Source organism: Pseudophryne corroboree, chromosome 6, assembly GCF_028390025.1.
Source record: "Pseudophryne corroboree isolate aPseCor3 chromosome 6, aPseCor3.hap2, whole genome shotgun sequence".
Lineage (NCBI taxonomy): Eukaryota > Metazoa > Chordata > Amphibia > Anura > Myobatrachidae > Pseudophryne > Pseudophryne corroboree.
Window position 1 is genome coordinate 70,927,377 of NC_086449.1, and position 27,661 is coordinate 70,955,037.

General features: G+C 49.6%; 1 protein-coding gene across 7 annotated transcripts in view; it reads right to left on the bottom strand.

The window, feature by feature from the left end:
• Positions 1-27,661, bottom strand: part of RFX1 (regulatory factor X1) — a 106,391-nt gene that overhangs the window by 33,233 nt on the left and 45,497 nt on the right. For 4 of the 7 annotated variants that reach the window (XM_063931120.1, XM_063931118.1, XM_063931119.1 and 1 more), the window contains 10 exons: positions 27,537-27,602; positions 24,839-24,934; positions 10,437-10,685; positions 10,215-10,309; positions 9,814-10,126; positions 8,849-9,030; positions 8,361-8,480; positions 7,969-8,084; positions 7,398-7,516; positions 7,092-7,192 (listed from right to left, as the gene is read on the bottom strand). In XM_063931120.1, the coding sequence (XP_063787190.1) occupies positions 7,092-7,192; positions 7,398-7,516; positions 7,969-8,084; positions 8,361-8,480; positions 8,849-9,030; positions 9,814-10,126; positions 10,215-10,309; positions 10,437-10,685; positions 24,839-24,934; positions 27,537-27,602 (1,457 nt within the window). The remainder of the gene's footprint in view (positions 1-7,091; positions 7,193-7,397; positions 7,517-7,968; positions 8,085-8,360; positions 8,481-8,848; positions 9,031-9,813; positions 10,127-10,214; positions 10,310-10,436; positions 10,686-24,838; positions 24,935-27,536; positions 27,603-27,661) is intronic. The other 3 variants (XM_063931123.1, XM_063931124.1, XM_063931122.1) reach the window with 2 other exon arrangements.

The window sequence follows — 27,661 nt, forward strand, 5'->3', positions numbered from 1 at the left end:
GTCCCCCCCCATCCAATGGGCTGCGGATGGGGAGGCTGATAGCCTTTTGTGATAATGAAAATATATTGTTTTTAGTAGCAGTACTACAAGGCCCAGCAAGCCTCCCCCGCATGCTGGTACTTGGAGAACCACAAGTACCAGCATGCGACGGAAAAACGGGCCCGCTGGTACCTGTAGTACTACTTCTAAAAAAATACCCAAAAAAAGACAAGACACACACACCGTGAAAGTAAAGATTTATTACATACATGCACACAAACATACATACATACTTACCTTATGTTCACACGCAGGTCGGTCCTCTTCTCCAGTAGAATCCAAGGGGTACCTGTTGAATAAATTCTACTCACCAGATCGCGGGTCCCAGGGTCCTCGGGGCATCCATTTGTAATCCACGTACTTGCATAAAATAAGAAAACGGAAAGCCGAGCCACGAAATGAAAGGGGCCCCATGTTTTCACATGGGACTCCTTACCCCGAATGCCAGAAACCCACTCTGACTTCTGTCTAAGTGGGTTTCTTCAGCCAATCAGGGAGCGCCACGTTGTAGCACTCTCCTGATCGGCTGTGTGCTCCTGTACTGAGTGACAGGCGGCACACGGCAGTGTTACAATGTAGCGCCTATGCGCTCCATTGTAACCAATGGTGGGAACTTTCTGCTCAGCGGTGACGTCACTTTAGGTCAACCGCAGGGCAGAAAGTTCCCACTATTGGTTACAATGGAGCGCATAGGCGCTACATTGTAACACTGCCGTGTGCCGCCTGTCATACAGTACAGGAGCACACAGCCGATCAGGAGAGTGCTACAACGTGGCGCTCCATGATTGGCTGAAGAAACCCACTTAGACATCAGTCAGAGTGGGTTTCTGGCATTCGGGGAAAGGAGTCCCATGTGAAAACATGGGGCCCCTTTCAGTTCGTGGCTCGGCTTTCCGTTTTCTTATTTTATGCAAGTACGTGGATTACAAATGGATGCCCCGAGGAGCCTGGGACCCGCGATCTGGTGAGTAGAATTTATTCAACAGGTACCCCTTGGATTCTACTGGAGAAGAGGACCGACCTGCGTGTGAACATAAGGTAAGTATGTATGTATGTTTGTGTGCATGTATGTAATAAATCTTTACTTTCACGGTGTGTGTGTCTTGTCTTTTTTTGGGTATTTTTTTAGTAGTAGTACTACAGGTACCAGCGGGCCCGTTTTTCCGTCGCATGCTGGTACTTGTGGTTCTCCAAGTACCAGCATGCGGGGGAGGCTTGCTGGGCCTTGTAGTACTGCTACTAAAAACAATATCTTTTCATTATCACAAAAGGCTATCAGCCTCCCCATCCGCAGCCCATTGGATGGGGGGGGACAGCCTCGGGCTTCACCCCTGGCCCTTGGGTGGCTGGGGGGGGGGGACCCCTTGATTGAAGGGGTCCCCACTCCCCCAGGGTACCCCGGCCAGGGGTGACTAGTTGGATTTTTGATGCCACGGCCGCAGGGCACTATATCAAAGTGACCCCCGGCTGTGGCATTATCTGTCCAGCTAGTGGAGCCCGGTGCTGGTTTTAAAAATACGGGGGACCCCTACTCTTTTTGTCCCCCGTATTTTTGGAACCAGGACCAGGCGCAGAGCCCGATGCTGGTTGCTTAAATATGGGGGAACCCCTGTCAATTTTTTCCCCATATTTCTGCAACCAGGATCGGCTCAAAGAGCCCGAGGCTGGTTATGCTTAGGAGGGGGGACCCCACGCAATTTTTTTTTATAAAATAACAACTTTCCCACCCCTTCCCACTGATATACATGCACGGATCTCATGGATCCCTGCATGCCTATCCAATCACGGAAAAAAAAGCAGGTCTGTTTTTTTTTTGCACTTTTTTACGAGTTGTAATTTTTCACGGCAGTGGTTTTTTTTTTTTTTGCTTTGCACTTCTTAGTAAATTACCGAGATTCATACTTAAACAGCCGCGTTTTGACCGATGGTGTATTCATTCGTAATTTTTTTCTTGGACTTGCAAAAAATTACGAATGCCCTCATCACTGCCGTGATTATTGCTTAGTAAATTACCGAGATGACACTTTGATGAAAAAACGGCATCTCGGTCAAAATCGGGAGCTTAGTAAATTTACCCCAAGGAGAGGTGATGAGACAGCAGTGAGGTGAGCACAGGATATAAAGATAGGAGAGGTGATGAGACAGCAGTGAGGTGAGCACAGGATATAGAGATACAAGGAGAGGTGATGAGACATCAGTGAGGTGAGCACAGGATATAGAGATAGAAGGAGAGGTGATGAGACATCAGTGAGATGAGCACAGGATATAGAGATACAAGGAGAGGTGATGAGACATCAGTGAGGTGAGCACAGGATATAGAGATAGAAGGAGAGGTGATAAGACAGCAGTGAGATGAGCACAGGATATAGAGATAGAAGGAGAGGTGATGAGACAGCAGTGAGATGAGCAAAGGATATAGAGGTACAAGGAGAGGTGATGAGACAGCAGTGAGATGAGCACAGGATATAGAGATACTAGGAGAGGTGATGAGACAGCAGTGAGATGAGCACAGGATATAGAGATACAAGGAGAGGTGATGAGACAGCAGTGAGATGAGCAAAGGATATAAAGGTACAAGGAGAGATAACAAGACAGCAGTGAGGTGAGTGAGATGAGCACAGGATACAGAAATACAAGGAGAGGTGACGGGACAGATGTTAGATGAGCACAGGATACAGATAGACCAGGAGAGGTGATGAGACAGCAGTGAGATGAGCACAGGATATAGAGGTACAAGGAGAGGTGATGAGACAGCAGTGAGGTGAGCACAGGATATAGAGATAGGAGAGGTGATGAGACATCAGTGAGATGAGCACAGGATATAGAGGTACAAGGAGAGGTGATGAGACAGCAGTGAGATGAGCACAGGATATAGAGATACAAGGAGAGGTGATGAGACAGCAGTGAGGTGAGCACAGGATATAGAGATAGGAGAGGTGATGAGACATCAGTGAGATGAGCACAGGATATAGAGGTACAAGGAGAGGTGATGAGACAGCAGTGAGATGAGCACAGGATATAGAGATAGAAGGAGAGGTGATGAGACAGCAGTGAGATGAGCACAGGATATAGAGGTACAAGGAGAGGTGATGAGACAGCAGTGAGATGAGCACAGAATATAGAGGTACAAGGAGAGGTGATGAGACAGCAGTGAGGTGAGCACAGGATATAGAGATAGGAGAGGTGATGAGACATCAGTGAGATGAGTGAGATGAGCACAGGATACAGAGATACAAGGAGAGCTAGTGAGATAGCAGTGAGGTGAGTGAGATGAGCACAGGATACAGAGATACAAGGAGAGGTAACGAGACAAAAATAATCTGAGCACAGGATATAGAGATACAAGGAGAGGTGACAAGACAGCAGTGAGATGAGCACAGGATGATACAAAGACAGGTAATGAGACAGCAGTGAGATAAGCATAGGATACAGAGATACAAGGAGAGGTGATGAGACAGCAGTGAGATGAGCACAGGATATAGAGATAGAAGGAGAGGTGATGAGACAGCAGTGAGATGAGCACAGGATATAGAGATAGAAGGAGAGGTGATGAGACAGCAGTGAGATGAGCACAGGATATAGAGATAGAAGGAGAGGTGATGAGACAGCAGTGAGATGAGCAAAGGATATAGAGGTACAAGGAGAGGTGATGAGACAGCAGTGAGGTGAGCACAGGATATAGAGATAGAAGGAGAGGTGATGAGACATCAGTGAGGTGAGCACAGGATATAGAGATACAAGGAGAGGTGATGAGACAGCAGTGAGGTGAGCATAGGATATAGAGATACAAGGAGAGGTGATGAGACAGCAGTGAGGTGAGCATAGGATATAGAGATAGAAGGAGAGGTGATGAGACATCAGTGAGGTGAGCACAGGATATAGAGGTACAAGGAGAGGTGATGAGACAGCAGTGAGATGAGCACAGGATATAGAGGTACAAGGAGAGGTGATGAGACAGCAGTGAGATGAGCACAGGATATAGAGGTACAAGGAGAGGTGATGAGACAGCAGTGAGATGAGCACAGGATATAGAGGTACAAGGAGAGGTGATGAGACAGCAGTGAGGTGAGCATAGGATATAGAGATACAAGGAGAGGTGATGAGACAGCAGTGAGGTGAGCACAGGATATAGAGATACAAGGAGAGGTGATGAGACAGCAGTGAGGTGAGCATAGGATATAGAGATACAAGGAGAGGTGATGAGACAGCAGTGAGGTGAGCACAGGATATAGAGGTACAAGGAGAGGTGATGAGACAGCAGTGAGATGAGCACAGGATATAGAGGTACAAGGAGAGGTGATGAGACAGCAGTGAGATGAGCACAGGATATAGAGGTACAAGGAGAGGTGATGAGACAGCAGTGAGATGAGCACAGGATATAGAGGTACAAGGAGAGGTGATGAGACAGCAGTGAGGTGAGCATAGGATATAGAGATACAAGGAGAGGTGATGAGACAGCAGTGAGGTGAGCACAGGATATAGAGATACAAGGAGAGGTGATGAGACAGCAGTGAGATGAGCACAGGATACAGAGATACAAGGAGAGGTGATGAGACAGCAGTGAGGTGAGCACAGGATATAGAAATAGAAGGAGAAGTAATGAGACAGCAGTGAGATGAGCACAGGACATAGAGGTACAAGGAGAGGTGATGAGACAGCAGTAAGATGAGCAAAGGATATAGAGGTACAAGGAGAGGTGATGAGACAGCAGTGAGGTGAGCACAGGATATAGAGATACAAGGAGAGGTGATGAGACAGCAGTAAGATGAGCAAAGGATATAGAGATAGAAGGAGAGGTGATGAGACAGCAGTGAGATGAGCACAGGATATAGAGATACAAGGAGAGGTGATGAGACAGCAGTAAGATGAGCACAGGATATAGAGATAGAAGGAGAGGTGACAAGACATCAGTGAGGTGAGCACAGGATATAGAGGTACAAGGAGAGGTGATGAGACAGCAGTGAGAGGAGCACAGGATATAGAGGTACAAGGAGAGGTGATGAGACAGCAGTGAGATGAGCACAGGATATAGAGATAGAAGGAGAGGTGATGAGACATCAGTGAGGTGAGCACAGGATATAGAGATACAAGGAGAGGTAATGAGACAGCAGTGAGGTGAGCACAGGATATAGAGATAGGAGAGGTGATGAGACAGCAGTGAGGTGAGCACAGGATATAGAGATACAAGGAGAGGTGATGAGACAGCAGTGAGATGAGCACAGGATACAGAGATACAAGGAGAGGTGACAAGACAGCAGTGAGGTGAGCACAGGATGATACAAAGACAGGTAATGAGACAGCAGTGAGATGTGCACAGGATATAGAGATACAAGGAGAGGTGATGAGACAGCAGTGAGATGAGCACAGGATACAGAGATACAAGGAGAGGTGACAAGACAGCAGTGAGGTGAGCACAGGATGATACAAAGACAGGTAATGAGACAGCAGTGAGATGAGCACAGGATATAGAGATACAAGGAGAGGTGATGAGACAGCAGTGAGATGAGCACAGGATACAGAGATACAAGGAGAGGTGACGAGACAGCAGTGAGATGTGCACAGGATACAGAGATACAAGGAGAGGTGACGAGACAGCAGTGAGATGTGCACAGGATACAGAGATACAAGGAGGTGACGAGACAGCAGTGAGATGTGCACAGGATACAGAGATACAAGGAGGTGACGAGACAGCAATGAGATGAGTAAGATGACCACAGCATACAGAGGTACAAGGAGAGGTGACGAGACAGCAGTGAGATGAGCACAGCATACAGAGGGGCTAATTCAGACCTGATCGGTGCTGTGAGTTTTCACACAGTAGCGATCAGGCCTGAACTGCGCATGCATCGGCGCCGCAGTGCACCGGCGCATGGCAGACAGCCGTCTGCTGTCTTAGGCCTGCGATCGTCTCTGCCTGATTGACAGGCAGAGGCGGTTGCTGAGCCGGAGGGGGTGGGCCGGCGGCGTTTAGCCGCCGTTTAGGGGGTGCGTCCGGGCAACGCAGGCGTCTCTGGACCGTTGGGGAAGGTGGGGGGGGAGCGCGGCGGCTGCGTGATACCAAAAGCAGCTGCTGCAAGCCGGACTGCAACGAGTAGCTCCCTGCCAGTGCAGCGCTGTGCGATGCTTTTGTACTTGTGCGTCGGGGGTGAAGGGGGGGGGGGGGGGGAGTCGGCCCTGACATGTGGGGCGGACTAGCACTGTGATGGGCGTCCCCCCGCATGTCAGGGAAGCTGATCGTAGATGTGTTAAATTTAGCACATCTACGATCAAGTCTGAATCACCCCCAGAGATACAAGGAGAGGTGACAAGACAGCAGTGAGATGAGCACAGGATATGGAGATGGAAGGAGAGGTGATGAGACAGCAGTGAGGTGAGCACAGGATATAGAGATAGAAGGAGAGGTGACGAGACAGCAGTGAGATGGGCACAGTATATGGAGATAGTAGAGGTGATGAGACAGCAGTGAGATGGGCACAGTATATGGAGATAGTAGAGGTGATGAGACAGCAGTGAGATGAGCACAGGATATGGAGATAGTAGAGGTGATGAGACAGCAGTAAGATGAGCACAGTATATGGAGATGGAAGGAGAGGTGACGAGACAGCAGTGAGATGAGCACAGTATATGGAGATAGTAGAGGTGATGAGACATCAGTGAGATGGGCACAGTATATGGAGATAGTAGAGGTGATGAGACATCAGTGAGATGAGCACAGTATATGGAGATAGTAGAGGTGATGAGACAGCAGTGAGATGAGCACAGTATATGGAGATAGTAAAGGTGATCAGACAGCAGTAAGATGAGCACAGTATATGGAGATGGAAGGAGAGGTGACGAGATAGCAGTGAGATGGGCACAGTATATGGAGATAGTAGAGGTGATGAGACAACAGTGAGATGAGCACAGTATATGGAGATAGAAGAGGTGATCAGACAGCAGTAAGATGAGCACAGTATATGGAGATGGAAGGAGAGGTGACGAGACAGCAGTGGGATGAGCACAGGAGAACAGCAGTAAAGTGGTGTTAGCGAGAGGTACTTGGTACTACTCACACAGTGTTATCACTGTGCTGTGTCTGGCTGAACCTCCAGAAGGTTTTCCACAGAGTCTCTACCAGGGTAAACTGTAGATTCACCACCACATCCACTATAGCCTGTGATAAATAATAAACAATAGTAGGATTGGCCACTAACGCTTAATGATGTGGGTGACAGAACTGTGGATAAAGGGTCAGGTCTAGGAATAAGAATTTGGAGAATAATGAGAACTGGATAACTTAAGGTCTGGCTTCCAGAGCTTGGGGTAAGGTACTGGCCATATAGCGGATAAAGGTTTCTCAGATAAGGATTTGCGATTACCTCACAATGCTCCCGGTACAGCAGCTGGAAGGCCTTAATATTGGTCAAGGTAATACCATCCGGAAGTGGTTTTCCTTGTATGTCTATGTCGGCAAACTCTGGTAATGTCCTTGAGGCATCTGTACAGCAAACAACAGCGAAATAGACAGTAAAGGTGATGATGCACTAAATACAAAACCAATGCGCAAATTAGATTTTGGAACGTAATGTGATTAGCGCAACTGTGCCTAGTTCTGCGGAGAGGAACCAGCTTCTTCTGACCAAAAAACAATGATAGTTAGGATGCAGAACTTCCTATGAGCAGATGGAGGAGATGGGAGCATCTGGGGTGATCTATACGAAAGGCAGATTAGTCCCAGGAGTGCACATAGTTTTACGAAACAAGATTGCGGGATGGAGAGAATTTGTAGGGATTGTGCTGGGATGAACACACTATTATCCCAACCTGGAATGAGCGACACTGACCGTAGGCCCACCGGAGCACATAAAGTAACACTGTGGGTACATGTTGCAGTTTACTCTATATGTATGGACAGGACACGTAATCAGGGGGTAGGGGGCTGCGACTGACCTAAGAACTGCTGGTACTGCTGGACTTGCGAGCTGATATCTGATAGGCCAGAGGAAGGCTGAAGGGCACCTCCCACCCCGTTACTCATCCCCTCCATCTTCTGTATGGGCTTCATCCTGGGAGAAGAAATATTATTAGGTGGGGGAGCACAAGTCACAAACCGGGAATCCTCAGACACACACTCAGGCTGCACTTCCATGCATTACAGTGTTCCGTCAGACGGTCAGAGAACAGGGTATGGGGTAAGGTGACAGTGTGGAGGCACAGAGGATTTAAGCACACCATAGAGTAATGGATGGTGCAATGAGGTGACCGGAACGTGATGCAGGAATTAGGCGACAATGGATCACTGGAGACTACAGGAGAGGGGACGGGGCTCACGGTTCGGGTACCTCTGTTTCTGGGAGAATGGCTGCTGACGCATGGCGAGGTGCTGCTGATCTTCCATCAGGCGCAAAAGGGGAGAGCTGGCTTTTATTCGGAGACCGTAATAGTGATACTTGGAGTTGCCTCTGTAGGAAAGACATAGTTATTGTATAACAGTGCAGGACATCATTCATCCCTATACACATCCCAGTACAGGTCACCGTCCCCTCTGGATGACCATTAGTATGTCTGCATACATCATATGCAGCTTATCAGTGAAAATACAGACCTCCACTCCCCATATACTCTAGGGTTTCTCATACTTGGCCCTCCGGACCCCAAACAGTTCATGTGGCAGTCAGTAATGAATCTAGCTGTGCACCGCTGGTGGTCTGGAAACGTGAACTGTTAGGGGTCCCGAGGGCCATGGTGGAGAAACACTGACCTAGTGAATATTAAGCTCCGCAGAACAATATGCGAACATGCAGAATGGGTTGTGGGTACGAGTCTGTACCTGGTTCCCAACCTACGGGTGCGCAATCCCATGAAGACTGAGCGTATGAGCTTCCCAAAGGAAGCAGCATTCACCGGCTCCAGCTTCTGCTCCTGGCAGTGCAGCAGGTAATGGCAGTAGAGGGTGCTGCGGGGGAGGCTCACTCCTTCTGCTGTCTCGTAATTATCCAGCAGCCACTGCACCTGCAGGAGAGAGTAAGACAGTCACATAGGGCAAAGTTGAGAACATCAGGGTAGAGTAAGACAGTCACATGGAGCAAAGACGCTGATAGGTGCAAAGTCCCATGGTCTGGTAAAAGAACGTCAGGGTAAAGTAAAGACAATCACATGGGGAGAAGACGTGGATAGGTTCAAAATCCCAAGATCTAGTTGAGAACGTCAGGGGAGAGTAAGACAGTCACACAGGGCAAATATGCTGATAGGTGCAGAGTCCCAGGGTCTGGTAGGAGAACGTCAGGGTAACGTAAAGACAATTACATAGGGCAAAGACGCCGATAGATGCAGAATCTCAGGGTCTAGTTGAGAACATCAGGAGAGAGTAAGACAGTCACATAGGGCAAAGGTGCTGATAGGTACAGAGTCCCAGGGTCTGGTAGGAGAACGTCAGGTTAGAGTAAAGACAATCACATGGGGCAAAGACGCTGATAGGTGCAGAATCTCAGGGTCTAGTTGAGAACATCAGGAGAGAGTAAGACAGTCACATAGGGCAAAGGTGCTGATAGGTACAGAGTCCCAGGGTCTGGTAGGAGAACGTCAGGTTAGAGTAAAGACAATCACATGGGGCAAAGACGCTGATAGGTGCAGAATCTCAGGGTCTAGTTGAGAACGTCAGGAGAGAGTAAGACAGTCACATAGGGCAAAGACACTGATAGGTGCAGATTCCCAGGGTCTGGTAGGAGAACGTCACGGGAGAGTGAGAAAAGAATGAATTAGGGAGTTTGCATGGTTGAGTAGAAGAGTGCTTACTGTGGCAGGAGAGGCACGTGTGGTGTGAGAGAAGGACTGAGTAGCGTTGCCCATGATGAATCCACTCTGAATGACGTAGGTCCCAGATCCCGTTCCTCCACCAGCTCCTGCTCCTCCAGCTGGACCTGGTGGGGTGGCGTTGGTGAGGATCTGCCCTCCTGATACATACATAGGAACTGAGGGGCTGCTGGCCAAAGCTGGGGATGAGGTGGGAGAATTGACCTGGCCCGTGGAACTCTGAGACTCGTAGTATGTGGAGCTTGTGGCTTGGCTGTAAAGGGGGCTCTCCGTATAGGGGAAGGACCCAGAGCGGCTGCAGGGACAGAGAGAAATGTAAGAACCGAGGCGTAAGGTCATCGCTCTGGGGATGGTTTTATGGTAAGAGAACACACGGAACTCACATGGTGCTTGCAGTGTAGCTGGTGTCTCCTCCCTCCACATACTGAACCTGTCCAGGATACACATGTTGTACAGGAACCTGCTGCAACTGCTGGACCTGAGATTGGAGAATACATGTCAGGCATACAGCACGTATACAATGTATTCCAGCCTCTGTTCCTCCTCCATGATCTACAGTCACCATCTCCTGACCCTGGTCATGGCCTTGTTTCCCTGGCACCTACTTTCAGAGCGGTGGCGGCTGTGCCAAACATCAGCACTTGTGGCACCCTCTGCACTTTGACTCTCTGCTCTGGGTAGTCTGTGAGTGGGCTGGAGAACAGCAGATGCTGGGGAATGAAGCGGAAGAGCTCCAACCACTCAGGCTGCGTGCAGTGGAAGGCCGGGGCAGGGTGATGGTAGAATACGCTCTCTAACTCTTGCTGCTCTGTCTGATCCTCAGCTGAACTACTTAGGAACTGCCTGTCTCCACTCTGGAGGATAAACAGATGGTTACACAATGATGGCGGTGAGTCAGTTAGTACACTATCACAGACACAATGATACAAAGCGACAGGTCAAAGGCCCATTGGGGATACAGAGTTAATTGGCACCTCTTACACAGTAGTTATTATGTCCGTAGACTGGCAACACTTTGGGCAGGTCCGGCGTTTTGACCAGGCAAACTAATGGCAAAGGCCACAAGTGTTCTAATAACGGGAGCTCACCCAGTGCCAAACACATAGGCAGATGCTGCCATTGGACGATCAGATGTTACATACTGTGTTGAGACCCTACAGCGAGCCGTACCAGTGCGAGCTGATTGTAAATGACAAAACTGAGGACCCAGATCTGCCACACAATCACTCAGCTCACAGTGTGTCCTCAGAGGGGCGTTACGGAGCTCAGCGCAAGACGGCCGCAATTCCATCTGTATTGTATGCACGGAACACACACGGAAAGGACAATTGGTTATTACAGTTTCTACACACACACAGACATACATGACACTCGGGGGGTCATTCCGAGTTGATCGCTCGCTAGCAACTTTTTGCAGCGCTGCAATCAGATGGTCGCCGCCTATGGGGGAGTGTATTTTCGCTTTGCAAGTGTGCGAATGCTTTTGCAGCCGACGGCACAAAAAAAGTTTTTTGCAGTTTCTGAGTAGCTCTGGACTTATTCAGCCGCTGCGATCACTTCAGCCTTTTTGGTCCCAGAATTGACGTCAGACACCCGCCCTGCAAACGCTTGGACACGCCTGCGTTTTTCCAAACACTCCCAGAAAACGTTGAATTGACACCCATAAACGCCCTCTTTCTGTCAATCTCCTTGCGATCGGCTGTGCGAATGGATTCTTCATTAAGTCCATCGCCCAGCACCGATCCTCTTTGTACCCGTATGACGCACCTGCGCATTGCGGTGCATATGCATGCGCAGTTTTGCCAAGATTTAACCTGATCGCAGCGCTGCAAAAAGTTGCTAGCGAGCGATCAATGCAGAATGACCCCCTCAGTCAGTGCAGTCTCTTCTTATACACACACAGAGGGGACACTCAGTCAGTACAGTCTCTCCTCAGACACACAGAGAGGACACTCAGTCAGTACAGCCTCTCCTTATACACACACAGAGGGGACACTCAGACACTACAGTCTCTCCTCAGACACAGAGAGGACACTCAGACACTACAGTCTCTCATCAGACACACAGAGAGGACACTCAGTCAGTACAGTGTCTCCTTATACACACACACACACACACACACAGAGAGAGTACACTCAGTCAGTACAGTCTCTCCTCAGACACTACAGTCTCTCATCAGACACACAGAGAGGACACTCAGACACTACAGTCTCTCATCAGACACACAGAGAGGACACTCAGTCAGTACAGCCTCTCCTTATACACACACAGAGGGGACACTCAGACACTACAGTCTCTCCTCAGACACAGAGAGGACACTCAGACACTACAGTCTCTCATCAGACACACAGAGAGGACACTCAGTCAGTACAGTGTCTCCTTATACACACACACACAGAGAGAGTACACTCAGTCAGTACAGTCTCTCCTCAGACACTACAGTCTCTCATCAGACACACAGAGAGGACACTCAGACACTACAGTCTCTCATCAGACACACAGAGAGGACACTCAGTCAGTACAGTCTCTCCTTATACACACACAGAGAGAGTACACTCAGTCAGTACAGTCTCTCCTCAGACACAGAGAGGACACTCAGACACTACAGTCTCTCATCAGACACACAGAGAGGACACTCAGTCAGTACAGTGTCTCCTTATACACACACAGAGAGAGTACACTCAGTCAGTACAGTCTCTCCTCAGACACAGAGAGGACACTCAGACACTAGTCTCTCATCAGACACACACAGAGAGAACACTCAGTCAGTACAGTCTCTCCTTATACACACACACAGAGAGGACACTCAGTCAGTACAGTCTCTCCTCAGACACACACACACACACACACACACACACACACACACACACACACACACACACACACACACATACACACACACACAGGACACTCAGTCAGTACAGTCTCTCCTCAGACACACACTCAGACACACACACACACACACACACACACACAGAGGACACTCAGTCAGTACAGTCTCTCCTCAGACACACACACACACACACACACACACACACACACACACACACACACAGGACACTCAGTCAGTACAGTCTCTCCTCAGACACACACACACACACACACACACACACACACACACACACACAGAGGACACTCAGTCAGTACAGTCTCTCCTCAGACACACACACAGAGGGACAGTCAGTACAGTGTCTCCTCAGACATACACACAGAGGGACACTCAGACACTACAGTCTCTCGTAAGATGTCTCTGTGATTCATTTTGTGAAGTCCTGTGAGTGGTGCCTGCAATGCTTTACATTATATTGGGCAAAAATAAGAATTTACTTACCGATAATTCTATTTCTCGTAGTCCGTAGTGGATGCTGGGGACTCCGTAAGGACCATGGGGAATAGCGGCTCCGCAGGAGACTAGGCACAAAAGTAAAGCTTTAGGACTACCTGGTGTGCACTGGCTCCTCCCCCCATGACCCTCCTCCAAGCCTCAGTTAGGATACTGTGCCCGGACGAGCGTACACAATAAGGAAGGATTTTGAAACCCGGGTAAGACTCATACCAGCCACACCAATCACACCGTATAACTTGTGATCTAAACCCAGTTAACAGCATGATAACAGAGGAGCCTCTAGAAAAGATGGCTCACTACAGCAATAACCCGATTTTTGGTAACAATAACTATGTACCAGTATTGCAGACAATCCGCACTTGGGATGGGCGCCCAGCATCCACTACGGACTACGAGAAAATAAGATTTTACTTACCGATAAATCTATTTCTCGTAGTCCGTAGTGGATGCTGGGACTCCGTAAGGACCATGGGGAATAGCGGCTCCGCAGGAGACAGGGCACAAAATAAAAGCTTAAGGATCAGGTGGTGTGCACTGGCTCCTCCCCCTATGACCCTCCTCCAAGCCTCAGTTAGGATACTGTGCCCGGACGAGCGTACATAATAAGGAAGGATATTGAATCCCGGGTAAGACTCATACCAGCCACACCAATCACACCGTACAACTTGTGATCTGAACCCAGTTAACAGTATGATAAACGCAAGGGAGCCTCTGAAAAGATGGCTCACAACAATAATAACCCGAATTTTTGTAACAATAACTATATACAAGTATTGCAGACAATCCGCACTAGGGATGGGCGCCCAGCATCCACTACGGACTACGAGAAATAGATTTATCGGTAAGTAAAATCTTATTTTCTCTGACGTCCTAGTGGATGCTGGGACTCCGTAAGGACCATGGGGATTATACCAAAGCTCCCAAACGGGCGGGAGAGTGCGGATGACTCTGCAGCACCGAATGAGAGAACTCCAGGTCCTCCTCAGCCAGGGTATCAAATTTGTAGAATTTAGCAAACGTGTTTGCCCCTGACCAAGTAGCTGCTCGGCAAAGTTGTAAAGCCGAGACCCCTCGGGCAGCCGCCCAAGATGAGCCCACTTTCCTTGTGGAATGGGCTTTTATTGATTTTGGCTGTGGCAGGCCTGCCACAGAATGTGCAAGCTGAATTGTACTACAAATCCAACGAGCAATCGTCTGCTTAGAAGCAGGGGCACCCAGCTTGTTGGGTGCATACAGGATAAACAGCGAGTCAGATTTTCTGACTCCAGCCGTCCTGGAAACATATATTTTTAAGGCCCTGACAACGTCAAGCAACTTAGAGTCCTCTAAGTCCCTGGTAGCCGCAGGTACCACAATAGGTTGGTTCATGTGAAATGCAGAAACCACCTTAGGTAGAAATTGAGGACGAGTCCTCAATTCCGCCCTGTCAGAATGAAAAATTAAGTAAGGGCTTTTATATGATAAAGCCGCCAATTCTGACACACGCCTGGCTGAAGCCAAGGCTAACAGCATCGACACCTTCCATGTGAGATATTTCAAGTCCACAGTGGAAAGTGGTTCAAACCAATGTGACTTTAGAAAACTCAACACCACGTTGAGATCCCAAGGTGCCACTGGAGGCACAAAAGGAGGCTGTATGTGCAGCACCCCTTTTACAAATGTCTGAACTTCAGGTACTGAAGCCAGTTCTTTCTGGAAGAAAATCGACAGGGCCGAAATTTGAACCTTAATGGACCCTAATTTTAGGCCCATAGACAGTCCTGTTTGCAGGAAATGAAGGAAACGACCCAGTTGAAATTCCTCTGTAGGGGCCCTCTTGGCCTCACACCACGCAACATATTTACGCCAAATGCGGTGATAATGTTTTGCGGTTACATCCTTCCTGGCTTTGACCAGAGTAGGAATGACTTCTTCTGGAATGCCTTTTTCCCTCAGGATCCGGCGTTCAACCGCCATGCCGTCAAACGCAGCCGCGGTAAGTCTTGGAACAGACAAGGCCCCTGCAGTAGCAGGTCCTTTCTTAGAGGTAGAGGCCACGGTTCGTCCGTGAGCATCTCTTGAAGTTCCGGGTACCAAGTCCTTCTTGGCCAATCCGGGACCACGAGTATAGTTCTTACTCCTCTCCTTCTTATGATTCTCAGTACTTTTGGTATGAGAGGCAGAGGAGGGAACACATACACTGACTGGTACACCCACGGCGTTACCAGAGCGTCCACTGCTATTGCCTGAGGGTCCCTTGACCTGGCGCAATATCTGTCCAGTTTTTTGTTTAGACGTGACGCCATCATGTCCACCTTTGGTTTTTCCCAACGGTTTACAATCAGGTGGAAGACTTCTGGGTGAAGTCCCCACTCTCCCGGGTGAAGGTCGTGTCTGCTGAGGAAGTCTGCTTCCCAGTTGTCCACTCCCGGAATGAAAACTGCTGACAGTGCTATCACATGATTTTCCGCCCAGCGAAGAATCCTTGCAGCTTCTGCCATTGCCCTCCTGCTTCTCGTGCCGCCCTGTCTGTTTACGTGGGCGACTGACGTGATGTTGTCCGATTGGATCAACACCGCCTGACCCTGAAGCAGAGGTTTTGCTTGACTTAGGGCATTGTAAATGGCCCTTAGTTCCAGAATGTTTATATGAAGAGATGTTTCCATGCTTGACCACAGGCCCTGGAAATTCCTTCCCTGTGTGACTGCTCCCCAGCCTCTCAGGCTGGCATCCGTGGTTACCAGGATCCAATCCTGAATGCCAAATCTGCGGCCCTCTAGTAAATGAGCACTCTGCAGCCACCACAGGAGAGACACCCTTGTCCTTGGCGACAGGGTTATCCGCTGATGCATCTGCAGATGCGATCCGGACCATTTGTCCAGTAGATCCCACTGAAATGTTCTTGCATGGAATCTTCCGAATGGAATCGCTTCGTAAGAAGCCACCATTTTTCCCAGGACCCTCGTGCACTGATGCACTGAGACCTGGCCTGGTTTTAGGAGGTTCCTGACTAGCTCGGATAACTCCCTGGCCTTCTCCTCCGGGAGAAACACCTTCTTCTGGACTGTGTCCAGAATCATTCCTAGGAACAGTAGACGTGTCGTTGGAATCAGCTGCGATTTTGGAATATTTAGAATCCACCCGTGCTGACGTAACACTACCTGAGATAGTGCTACTCCGACTTCTAACTGTTCCCTGGATCTTGCCCTTATCAGGAGATCGTCCAAGTAAGGGATAATTAAAATGCCTTTTCTTCGTAGAAGAATCATCATTTCGGCCATTACCTTGGTAAAGACCCGAGGTGCCGTGGACAATCCAAACGGCAGCGTCTGAAACTGATAATGACAGTTTTGTACTACAAACCTGAGGTACCCTTGGTGAGAAGGGTATATTGGGACGTGGAGATAAGCATCTTTGATGTCCAGAGACACCATATAGTCCCCTTCTTCCAGGTTCGCTATCACTGCTCTGAGTGACTCCATCTTGAATTTGAACCTTTTTATGTAAGTGTTCAAGGATTTCAGATTTAAAATTGGTCTCACCGAGCCGTCCGGCTTCGGTACCACAAACAGCGTGGAATAATACCCCTTTCCTTGTTGCAGGAGGGGTACCTTGATTATCACCTGCTGGGAATACAGCTTGTGAATGGCTTCCAAAACTGCCTCCCTGTCGGAGGGAGACTTTGGTAAAGCAGACTTCAGGAACCGACGAGGGGGAAACGCCTCGAATTCCAGTTTGTACCCCTGCGATACTACCTGTAGAATCCAGGGATCCACTTGCGAGTGAGCCCACTGCGCGTTGAAATTCTTGAGACGGGCCCCCACCATATCTGAGTCTGCTTGTAAAGCCCCAGCGTCATGCTGAAGACTTGGCAGAAGCAGGGGAGGGCTTCTGCTCCTGGGAAGCGGCTGCATGGTGCAGTCTTTTTCCTCTTCCTCTGCCCCGGGGCAGAAAAGAGTGGCCTTTTGCTCGCTTGTACTTATGGGAACGAAAGGACTGAGTTTGAAAAGACGGTGTCTTTTTCTGCTGATGTGGAGTGACCTGGGGTAAAAAGGTGGATTTTCCAGCCGTTGCCGTGGCCACCAGGTCCGATAGACCAGCCCCAAATAACTCCTCCCCTTTATACGGCAATACTTCCATGTGCCGTTTGGAATCCGCATCCCCTGACCACTGTCGCGTCCATAACGCTCTTCTGGCAGAGATGGACATAGCACTTACTCTTGATGCCAGGGTGCAAATATCCCTCTGTGCATCACGCATATATAGTAATGCATCCTTTAAATGTTCTATAGTTAACAAAATATTGTCCCTATCCAGGGTATCAATATTCTCAGTCAGGGAATCCGACCATGCGACTCCAGCACTGCACATCCAGGCTGAGGCGATTGCTGGTCGCAGTATAACACCAGTATGTGTGTATATACTTTTTAGGATATTTTCCAGCCTTCTATCAGCTGGTTCTTTGAGGGTGGCCGTATCAGGAGACGGTAACGCTACTTGTTTAGATAAACGTGTGAGCGCCTTATCTACCCTAGGGGGTGTTTCCCAACGCGCCCTAACCTCTGGCGGGAAAGGATATAATGCTAATAATTTTTTAGAAATTAGCTGTTTTTTATCGGGGGAAACCCACGCTTTTTCACACACCTCATTTATTTCCTCTGACTCAGGAAAAACTATTGGTAGTTTTTTCTCACCCCACATAATACCCTTCTTTGTGGTACTTGTAGTGTCAGAAAGGTTCAATGCCTCTTTCATTGCCGTGATCATGTAACGTGTGGCCCTACTGGACATTACGTTTGTCTCGTCACCGTCGACACTAGACTCAGTATCTGTGTCAGGGTCTGTGTCGACCCACTGAGGGAACGGGCGTTTTAGCGCCCCTGACGGTGTCTGAGACGCCTGGACAGGCACTAATTGATTTGCCGGCTGTCTCATGTCGTCAACAGTTTTTTGCAAATTGCTGACATTATCACTAAATTGTTTAAATACAATCATCCAGTCAGGTGTCGACTCCCTAGGGGGTGACATCACCAACACAGGCAACTGCTCCGCCTCCACATCATTTTCCTCCTCATACATGTCGACACACGCGTACCGACACACAGCACACACACCGGGAATGCTCTGATAGAGGACAGGACCCCACTTAGCCCTTTGGAGAGACAGAGGGAGAGTCTGCCAGCACACACCCAGCGCTATATATATATACAGGGATAACCTTATATAAAAGTGTTACTCCCTTATAGCTGCTGTTAATATATTTATTTGCTGCCAAACGTGCCCCCCCTTCTCTTTTTTACCCTGATTCTGAAGCAGGACTGCAGGGGAGAGTCAGGGAGCCGTCCTTCCAGCGGAGCTGTGAGGGAAAATGGCGCTTGTGTGCTGAGGAGATAGGCTCCGCCCCTTCACGACGTCCTTATCTCCCGCTTTTTCTGTGTAAAATGGCAGGGGTAAAATACATCCATATAGCCCAGGAGCTATATGTGATGTATTCTTTTTAGCCACCTAAGGTATATACTGTAATATTGCGTCTCAGGGCGCTCCCCCCCCAGCGCCCTGCACCCTCAGTGACCGGAGTGTGAAGTGTGCCGAGAGCAATGGCGCACAGCTGCGGTGCTGTGCGCTACCTTAGTCTGAAGACAGGATCGTCTTCTGCCGCCGATTTCACCGGACCTCTTCGTCTCTTCTGGCTCTGTAAGGGGGACGGCGGCGCGGCTCCGGTGACCCATCCAGGCTGAACCTGTGATCGTCCCTCTGGAGCTAATGTCCAGTAGCCTAAGAAACCCGATCCACTCTGCACTCAGGTGAGTCCGTTTCTTCTCCCCTTAGTCCCACGATGCAGTGAGCCTGTTGCCAGCAGGACTCACTGAAAATAAAAAATCCTAAACTAAACTTTTATTCTAAGCAGCTCAGGAGAGCCACCTAGATTGCACCCTTCTCGGCCGGGCACAAAAATCTAACTGAGGCTTGGAGGAGGGTCATAGGGGGAGGAGCCAGTGCACACCACCTGATCCTTAAGCTTTTATTTTGTGCCCTGTCTCCTGCGGAGCCGCTATTCCCCATGGTCCTTACGGAGTCCCAGCATCCACTAGGACGTCAGAGAAATAGAATTATCGGTAAGTAAATTCTTATTTTCTCTGACGTCCTAGTGGATGCTGGGGACTCCGTAAGGACCATGGGGATTATACCAAAGCTCCCAAACGGGCGGGAGAGTGCGGATGACTCTGCAGCACCAAATGAGAGAACTCCAGGTCCTCCTCAGCCAGGGTATCAAATTTGTAGAATTTTACAAACGTATTTGCTCCTGACCAAGTAGCTGCTCGGCAAAGTTGTAAAGCCGAGACCCCTCGGGCAGCCGCCCAAGATGAGCCCACCTTCCTTGTGGAGTGGGCATTTACAGATTTTTGGCTGTGGCAGGCCTGCCACAGAATGTGCAAGCTGAATTGTACTACAAATCCAACGAGCAATAGTCTGCTTAGAAGCAGGAGCACCCAGCTTGTTGGGTGCATACAGGATAAACAGCGAGTCAGATTTTCTGACTCCAGCCGTCCTGGAAACATATATTTTCAGGGCCCTGACAACGTCTAGCAACTTGGAGTCCTCCAAGTCCCTAGTAGCCGCAGGCACCACAATAGGTTGGTTCAGGTGAAACGCTGAAACCACCTTAGGGAGAAAAGTTCCGCCCTGTCCGAATGGAAAGTCAGATAAGGGCTTTTACAGGATAAAGCCGCCAATTCTGACACGCGCCTGGCCCAGGCCAGGGCCAACAGCATGACCACTTTCCATGTGAGATATTTTAACTCCACAGATTTAAGTGGTTCAAACCAATGTGACTTTTGGAACCCAAAAACTACATTGAGATCCCAAGGTGCCACTGGAGGCACAAAAGGAGGCTGTATATACAGTACCCCTTTTACAAACGTCTGAACTTCATGGACTGAAGCTAGTTCTTTTTGGAAGAAAATTGACAGGGCCGAAATTTGAACCTTAATGGACCCCAATTTCAGGCCCATAGACACTCCTGTTTGCAGGAAATGTAGGAATCGACCCAGTTGAAATTCCTCCGTCGGGCCTTACTGGCCTCGCACCACGCAACATATTTTCGCCAAATGCGGTGATAATGTTTTGCGGTTACATCCTTCCTGGCTTTGATCAGGATAGGGATGACTTCATCCGGAATGCCTTTTTCCTTCAGGATCCGGCATTCAACCGCCATGCCGTCAAACGCAGCCGCGGTAAGTCTTGGAACAGACAGGGTCCTTGCTGGAGCAGGTCCCTTCTTAGAGGTAGAGGCCACGGATCCTCCGTGAGCATCTCTTGAAGTTCCGGTTACCAAGTCCTTCTTGGCCAATCCGGAGCCACGAATATAGTGCTTACTCCTCTCCATCTTATAATTCTCAGTACCTTGGGTATGAGAGGCAGAGGATGGAACACATACACTGACCAGTACACCCACGGTGTTACCAGAGCGTCTACAGCTATTGCCTGAGGGTCCCTTGACCTGGCGCAATACCTGTCGAGTTTTTCCCAACGGTTTATACTCATGTGGAAGACTTCTGGGTGAAGTCCCCACTCTCCCGGGTGGAGGTCGTGTCTGCTGAGGAAGTCTGCTTCCCAGTTGTCCACTCCCGGAATGAATACTGCTGACAGTGCTATCACATGATTTTCCGCCCAGCGAAGAATCCTTGCAGCTTCTGCCATTGCCCTCCTGCTTCTTGTGCCACCCTGTCTGTTTACGTGGGTGACTGCCGTGATGTTGTCCGACTGGATCAACACCGGCTGACCTTGAAGCAGAGGTCTTGCTAAGCTTAGAGCATTGTAAATGGCCCTTAGCTTCAGGATATTTATGTGAAGTGATGTCTCCAGGCTTGACCATAAGCCCTGGAAATTCCTTCCCTGTGTGACTGCTCCCCAGCCTCGCAGGCTGGCATCCGTGGTCACCAGGACCCAGTCCTGAATGCCGAATCTGCGGCCCTCTAGAAGATGAGCACTCTGCAACCACCACAGGAGGGACACCCTTGTCCTTGGTGACAGAGTTATCCGCTGATGCATCTGAAAATGCGACCCGGACCATTTGTCCAGCAGGTCCCACTGGAAAGTTCTTGCGTGGAATCTGCCGAATGGGATTGCTTCGTAGGAAGCCACCATTTTTCCCATAACCCTTGTGCATTGATGCACTGAGACTTGGCTCGGTTTTAGGAGGTTCCTGACTAGCTCGGATAACTCCCTGGCTTTCTCCTCCGGGAAAAACACCTTTTTCTGGACTGTGTCCAGGATCATCCCTAGGAACAGAAGACGAGTCGTCGGAACCAGCTGCGATTTTGGAATATTGAGAATCCAACCGTGCTGCCGCAACACTACCTGAGATAGTGCTACACCGACCTCCAACTGTTCTCTGGATCTTACCCTTATCAGGAGATCGTCCAAGTAAGGGATAACTAAAACTCCCTTCCTTCGAAGGAGTATCATCATTTCGGCCATTACCTTGGTAAAGACCCGGGGTGCCGTGGACCATCCAAACGGCAGCGTCTGAAACTGATAGTGACAGTTCTGTACCACAAACCTGAGGTACCCTTGGTGAGAAGGGTAAATTGGGACATGAAGGTAAGCATCCTTGATGTCCAGAGACACCATGTAGTCCCCTTCTTCCAGGTTCGCAATCACTGCTCTGAGTGACTCCATCTTGAATTTGAACTTCTGTATGTAAGTGTTCAAAGATTTTAGATTTAAAATCGGTCTCACCGAGCCGTCCGGCTTCGGTACCACAACAGTGTGGAATAATACCCCTTTCCCTGTTGCAGGAGGGGTACCTTGATTATCACCTGCTGGGAATACAGCTTGTGAATGGCTTCTAAAACTGCCTCCCTGTCGGAGGGAGACGTCGGTAAAGCCGACTTTAGGAAACGGCGAGGGGGAGACGTCTCAAATTCCAATTTGTACCCCTGAGATACCACCTGAAGGATCCAGGGGTCTACTTGCGAGTGAGCCCACTGCGCGCTGAAATTCTTGAGACGGGCCCCCACCGTGCCTGAGTCCGCTTGTAAAGCCCCAGCGTCATGCTGAGGGCTTGGCAGAGGCGGGAGAGGGCTTCTGTTCCTGGGAACTGGCTGATTTCTGCAGCCTTTTTCCTCTTCCTCTGTCACGGGGCAGAAATGAGGAACCTTTCGCCCGCTTGCCCTTATGGGAACGAAAGGACTGCGCCTGATAATACGGCGTCTTCTTATGTTGAGAGGCGACCTGGGGTAAAAACGTGGATTTCCCAGCTGTTGCCGTGGCCACCAGGTCTGAAAGACCGACCCCAAATAACTCCTCCCCTTTATAAGGCAATACTTCCATATGCCGTTTGGAATCCGCATCACCTGACCACTGTCGTGTCCATAACCCTCTTCTGGCAGAAATGGACAACGCACTTACTCTTGATGCCAGTCGGCAAATATTCCGCTGTGCATCACGCATATATAGAAATGCATCTTTTAAATGCTCTATAGGCAATAATATACTGTCCCTATCTAGGGTATCAATATTCTCAGTCAGGGAATCCGACCACGCCAACCCAGCACTGCACATCCAGGCTGAGGCGATTGCTGGTCGCAGTATAACACCAGTATGTGTGTAAATACATTTTAGGATACCCTCCTGCTTTCTATCAGCAGGATCCTTAAGGGCGGCCATCTCAGGAGAGGGTAGAGCCCTTGTTTTTACAAGCGTGTGAGCGCTTTATCCACCCTAGGGGGTGTTTCCCAACGCACCCTAACCTCTGGCGGGAAAGGATATAATGCCAATAACTTTTTAGAAATTATCAGTTTTTATCGGGGGAAACCCACGCTTCATCACACACCTCATTTAATTTCTCAGATTCAGGAAAACTACAGGTAGTTTTTCCTCACCGAACATAATACCCCTTTTGGTGGTACTCGTATTATCAGAAATGTGTAAAACATTTTTCATTGCCTCAATCATGTAACGTGTGGCCCTACTGGAAGTCACATTTGTCTCTTCACCGTCGACACTGGAGTCAGTATCCGTGTCGGCGTCTGTATCTGCCATCTGAGGTAACGGGCGCTTTAGAGCCCCTGACGGCCTATGAGACGTCTGGACAGGCACAAGCTGAGTAGCCGGCTGTCTCATGTCAACCACTATCTTTTGTAAAGAGCTGACACTGTTAATTCCTTCCAACAGTTCACCCACTCAGGTGTCGACCCCCTAGGGGGTGACATCCCTATTACAGGCAATTTGCTCCGCCTCCACATCATTTTCCTCCTCATACATGTCGACACAAACGTACCGACACACAGCACACACACAGGGAATGCTCTGATAGAGGACAGGACCCCACTAGCCCTTTGGGGAGACAGAGGGAGAGTTTGCCAGCACACACCAGAGCGCTATATATATACAGGGATAACCTTATATAAGTGTTTTTCCCCTTATAGCTGCTGTATTGTTAATACTGCGCCTAATTAGTGCCCCCTTCTCTTTTTTAACCCTTTCTGTAGTGTAGTGACTGCAGGGGAGAGCCAGGGAGCTTCCCTCCAACGGAGCTGTGAGGGAAAATGGCGCCAGTGTGCTGAGGAGATAGGCTCCGCCCCTTTTTCGCGGACTTTTCTCCTGCTTTTTTATGGATTCTGGCAGGGGTTAAAATTCATCCATATAGCCCTGGGGGCTATATGTGATGTATTTTCGCCAGCCAAGGTGTTTTTATTGCTGCTCAGGGCGCCCCCCCCTAGCGCCCTGCACCCTCAGTGACCGAAGTGTGAAGTGTGCTGAGGAGCAATGGCGCACAGCTGCAGTGCTGTGCGCTACCTTGGTGAAGACAGGATGTCTTCTGCCGCCGATTTTCCGGACCTCTTCTTGCTTCTGGCTCTGTAAGGGGGCCGGCGGCGCGGCTCTGGGACCGGACTCCATGGCTGGGCCTGTGTTCGATCCCTCTGGAGCTAATGGTGTCCAGTAGCCTAAGAAGCCCAATCCACTCTGCACGCAGGTGAGTTCGCTTCTTCTCCCCTTAGTCCCTCGATGCAGTGAGCCTGTTGCCAGCAGGTCTCACTGAAAATAAAAAACCTAAAACTAAACTTTTCACTAAGCAGCTCAGGAGAGCCACCTAGTGTGCACCCTTCTCGTTCGGGCACAAAAATCTAACTGAGGCTTGGAGGAGGGTCATGGGGGGAGGAGCCAGTGCACACCAGGTAGTCCTAAAGCTTTACTTTTGTGCCCAGTCTCCTGCGGAGCCGCTATTCCCCATGGTCCTTACGGAGTCCCCAGCATCCACTAGGACGTCAGAGAAATATATTTTTTGAGCTATTAGGGTACGGGAGACATCAGGTGCGGCACTCCACGCATAATGTAGAAAGCACTCTTTAGGATATATTTACTAAAGTGTAGATATATTTACTAAAGTGCAGGTTTTCAGAAGTGGAGATGTTGCCCATGGCAACCAATCAGATTGTACTTAGCATTTATCTAGCACCTTCTCGAAGATAGATAGATAGATAGATAGATAGATAGATAGATAGATAGATAGATAGATGTAACCATACACCCTGAATGTGAATACGTGTACTTGCTGAATATAAGTGTAAATCAGAAACCTTTTCATAGGATGCCTTTAGAGCTTTCGTGACCATAGTTTATTTAAGATCTTCTATCATACCCCATGTCTGACCATGCAGCACCCCACATTCATACCTCCGGTGTCCCCTGGACATGCTGCAGCCCCTGGATACTCAGCTGATGCACAGGCGAAGACTTCTGAGGCTGGGGAGTAACCTGTACAACGGAACACTGCGGAAAAGTGAGAGAGGAGTCAGGAGACACACTGCTGCACAGAGGGCAAGTACAGAGGATATGAGGCTGGGGAGTAGCCTGTGCAATGGAGCGCTACAGGAGAGTGAGAGAGGAGTTAGGACACACATTGCTGCACAGAGGGCAAGTACAGAGGATCAGAGGCTGGAGAGTAATCTGTACAGCAGAGCGCTGCGGGAGAGTGAGAGAGGAGTCAGGAGACACACTGCTGCACAGAGGGTAAGTACAGAGGATATGAGGCTGGGGAGTAGCCTGTACAACGGAACACTGCGGAAAAGTGAGAGAGGAGTCAGGAGACACACTGCTGCACAGAGGGCAAGTACAGAGGATTTGAGGCTGGGGAGTAGCCTGTACAACGGAACACTGCGGAAAAGTGAGAGAGGAGTCAGGAGACACACTGCTGCACAGAGGGCAAGTACAGAGGATATGAGGCTGGGGAGTAGTGTGTACAATGGAGCGCTACGGGAGAGTGAGAGAGGAGTCAGAAGACACACTGCTGCACAGAGGGCAAGTACAGAGGATATGAGGCTGGGGAGTAGCCTGTGCAATGGAGCGCTACAGGAGAGTGAGAGAGGAGTTAGGACACACATTGCTGCACAGAGGGCAAGTACAGAGGATCAGAGGCTGGAGAGTAATCTGTACAGCAGAGCACTGTGGGTGAGTGAGAGAGGAGTCAGGAGACACACTGCTGCACAGAGGGCAAGTACAGAGGATCAGAGGCTGGGGAGTAGTCTGTACAGCAGAGCGCTGCGGGAGAGTGAGAGAGGAGTCAGGAGACAACGGAACACTGCGGAAAAGTGAGAGAGGAGTCAGGAGACACACTGCTGCAGAGTGGGCAAGTACAGAGGATCAGAGGCTGGGGAGTAGCCTGTACAGCAGAGTGCTGTGGGAGAGTGTGAGAGGAGTCAGGAGACACATTGTTGCACAGAGGGCAAGTACAGAGGATCAGAGGCTGGGGAGTAGTCTGTACAGCAGAGCACTGCGGGAGAGTGAGAGAGGAGTCAGGAGACAACGGAACACTGCGGAAAAGTGAGAGAGGAGTCAGGAGACACACTGCTGCAGAGTGGGCAAGTACAGAGGATCAGAGGCTGGGGAGTAGCCTGTACAGCAGAGTGCTGTGGGAGAGTGTGAGAGGAGTCAGGAGACACATTGTTGCACAGAGGGCAAGTACAGAGGATCAGAGGCTGAGGAGTAGTCTGTACAGCAGGGCGCTGCGGGAGAGTGAGAGAGGAGTCAGGAGACACACTGCTGCACAGAGGGAAAGTACAGGATCAGAGGCTGGGAAGTGGCCTGTACAATGGAGCGTTGCGGGAGAGTGAGAGAGGAGTCAGGAGACACATTGCTGCACAGAGGGCAAGTAGAGAGGATCAGAGCCTGGGGAGTAGTGTGTACAGCAGAGCGCTGCTGGAGAGTGTGAGAGGAGTCAGGAGACACATTGCTGTCGAGTGGGCATGTGTAGAGGATATGAGGCTGGGAAGTAGTCTGTACAGCAGAGCACTGTGGGAGAGTGAGAGAGGAGTCAAGAGACACACTGCTGCAGAGTGGGCAAGTACAGAGGATCTGAGGCTGGGTAGTAGTCTGTACAGCAGAGCACTGTGAGAGAGTGAGAGAGGAGTTAGGACACACACTGCTGCAGAGAGGGCAAGTACAGAGGATCAGAGGCTGGGGAGTAGTCTGTACAGCAGAGCGCTGCGGGAGAGTGAGAGAGGAGTCAGGAGACACACTGCTGCACAGAGGGCAAGTACAGAGGATATGAGGCTGGGGAGAAGCCTGTACAATGGAGCGCTACGGGAGAGTGAGAGAGGAGATAGGAGACACACTGTTACACAGAGGGCAAGTCCAGGGGATCTGAGGCTGGGGAGTAGTGTGTATAGCAGAACGCTGCGGGAGAGGAGTCAGAAGACACACTGCTGCACAGAGGGCAAGTACAGAGGATCGTAGGCTGTGTGGCATGTGTACAACCAGTTTCTTCCCTGCCAGGGAGACCACAGACATGCAAGCACCCAAAGCAGGAAAGAAGAATAAATACAGGAATACAATTGCTTGTATGTAAAACCAGTAAGAGTTATCTCAGGAGGGACAAGGTCACCAACTGTCCAGCTGTGCACATTACAGCCTATTGCGGTAACTAGCCACCTTCGCTCCTTTCTCTGGGGGGGTGATAAGAATCAGTGAAGATACCTAGTAGCGGTGTGTGCCATGCCAGCAGTATGATTTGGGGTATTGAATCACCTCTTGTGTTACTGAAATGTGTTTTTTCAGTACAGAATCCAGTGGAAAACTGTACAGGTATTGTTATAGCATTAGCAGTATAATACATCAGAATACCAGATATGTATCTGTAAAGCCATTCAGAATATAAACAGATTATTGAAGGTCACAGACTACTGGAAAACATACAGTCTGATCACACAGCCTGTATACGATCTCCGGGTCCATAAAGTGGCATGCCAGTAAATGGGGTCAGTGTGCCCTCTGTCTTACAGTGAGAAGCTCCACTCGATACAAGCTCTGGCTCCCCCTAGTGGCTCATGGAGAATTATGAATCAATAAATGGAAAGGGGCTATGACGTCTGCTGACCTCTTGGGGAGCTCCGTGTACTTGCAGCGACTGGTTTTGTCCTGTCTTCAGGGCCGAGCTGTCACTCTGTAACACAAATGTGGTATTATAGCCCTGTGCACCCAATATTACATAACAATACAGAA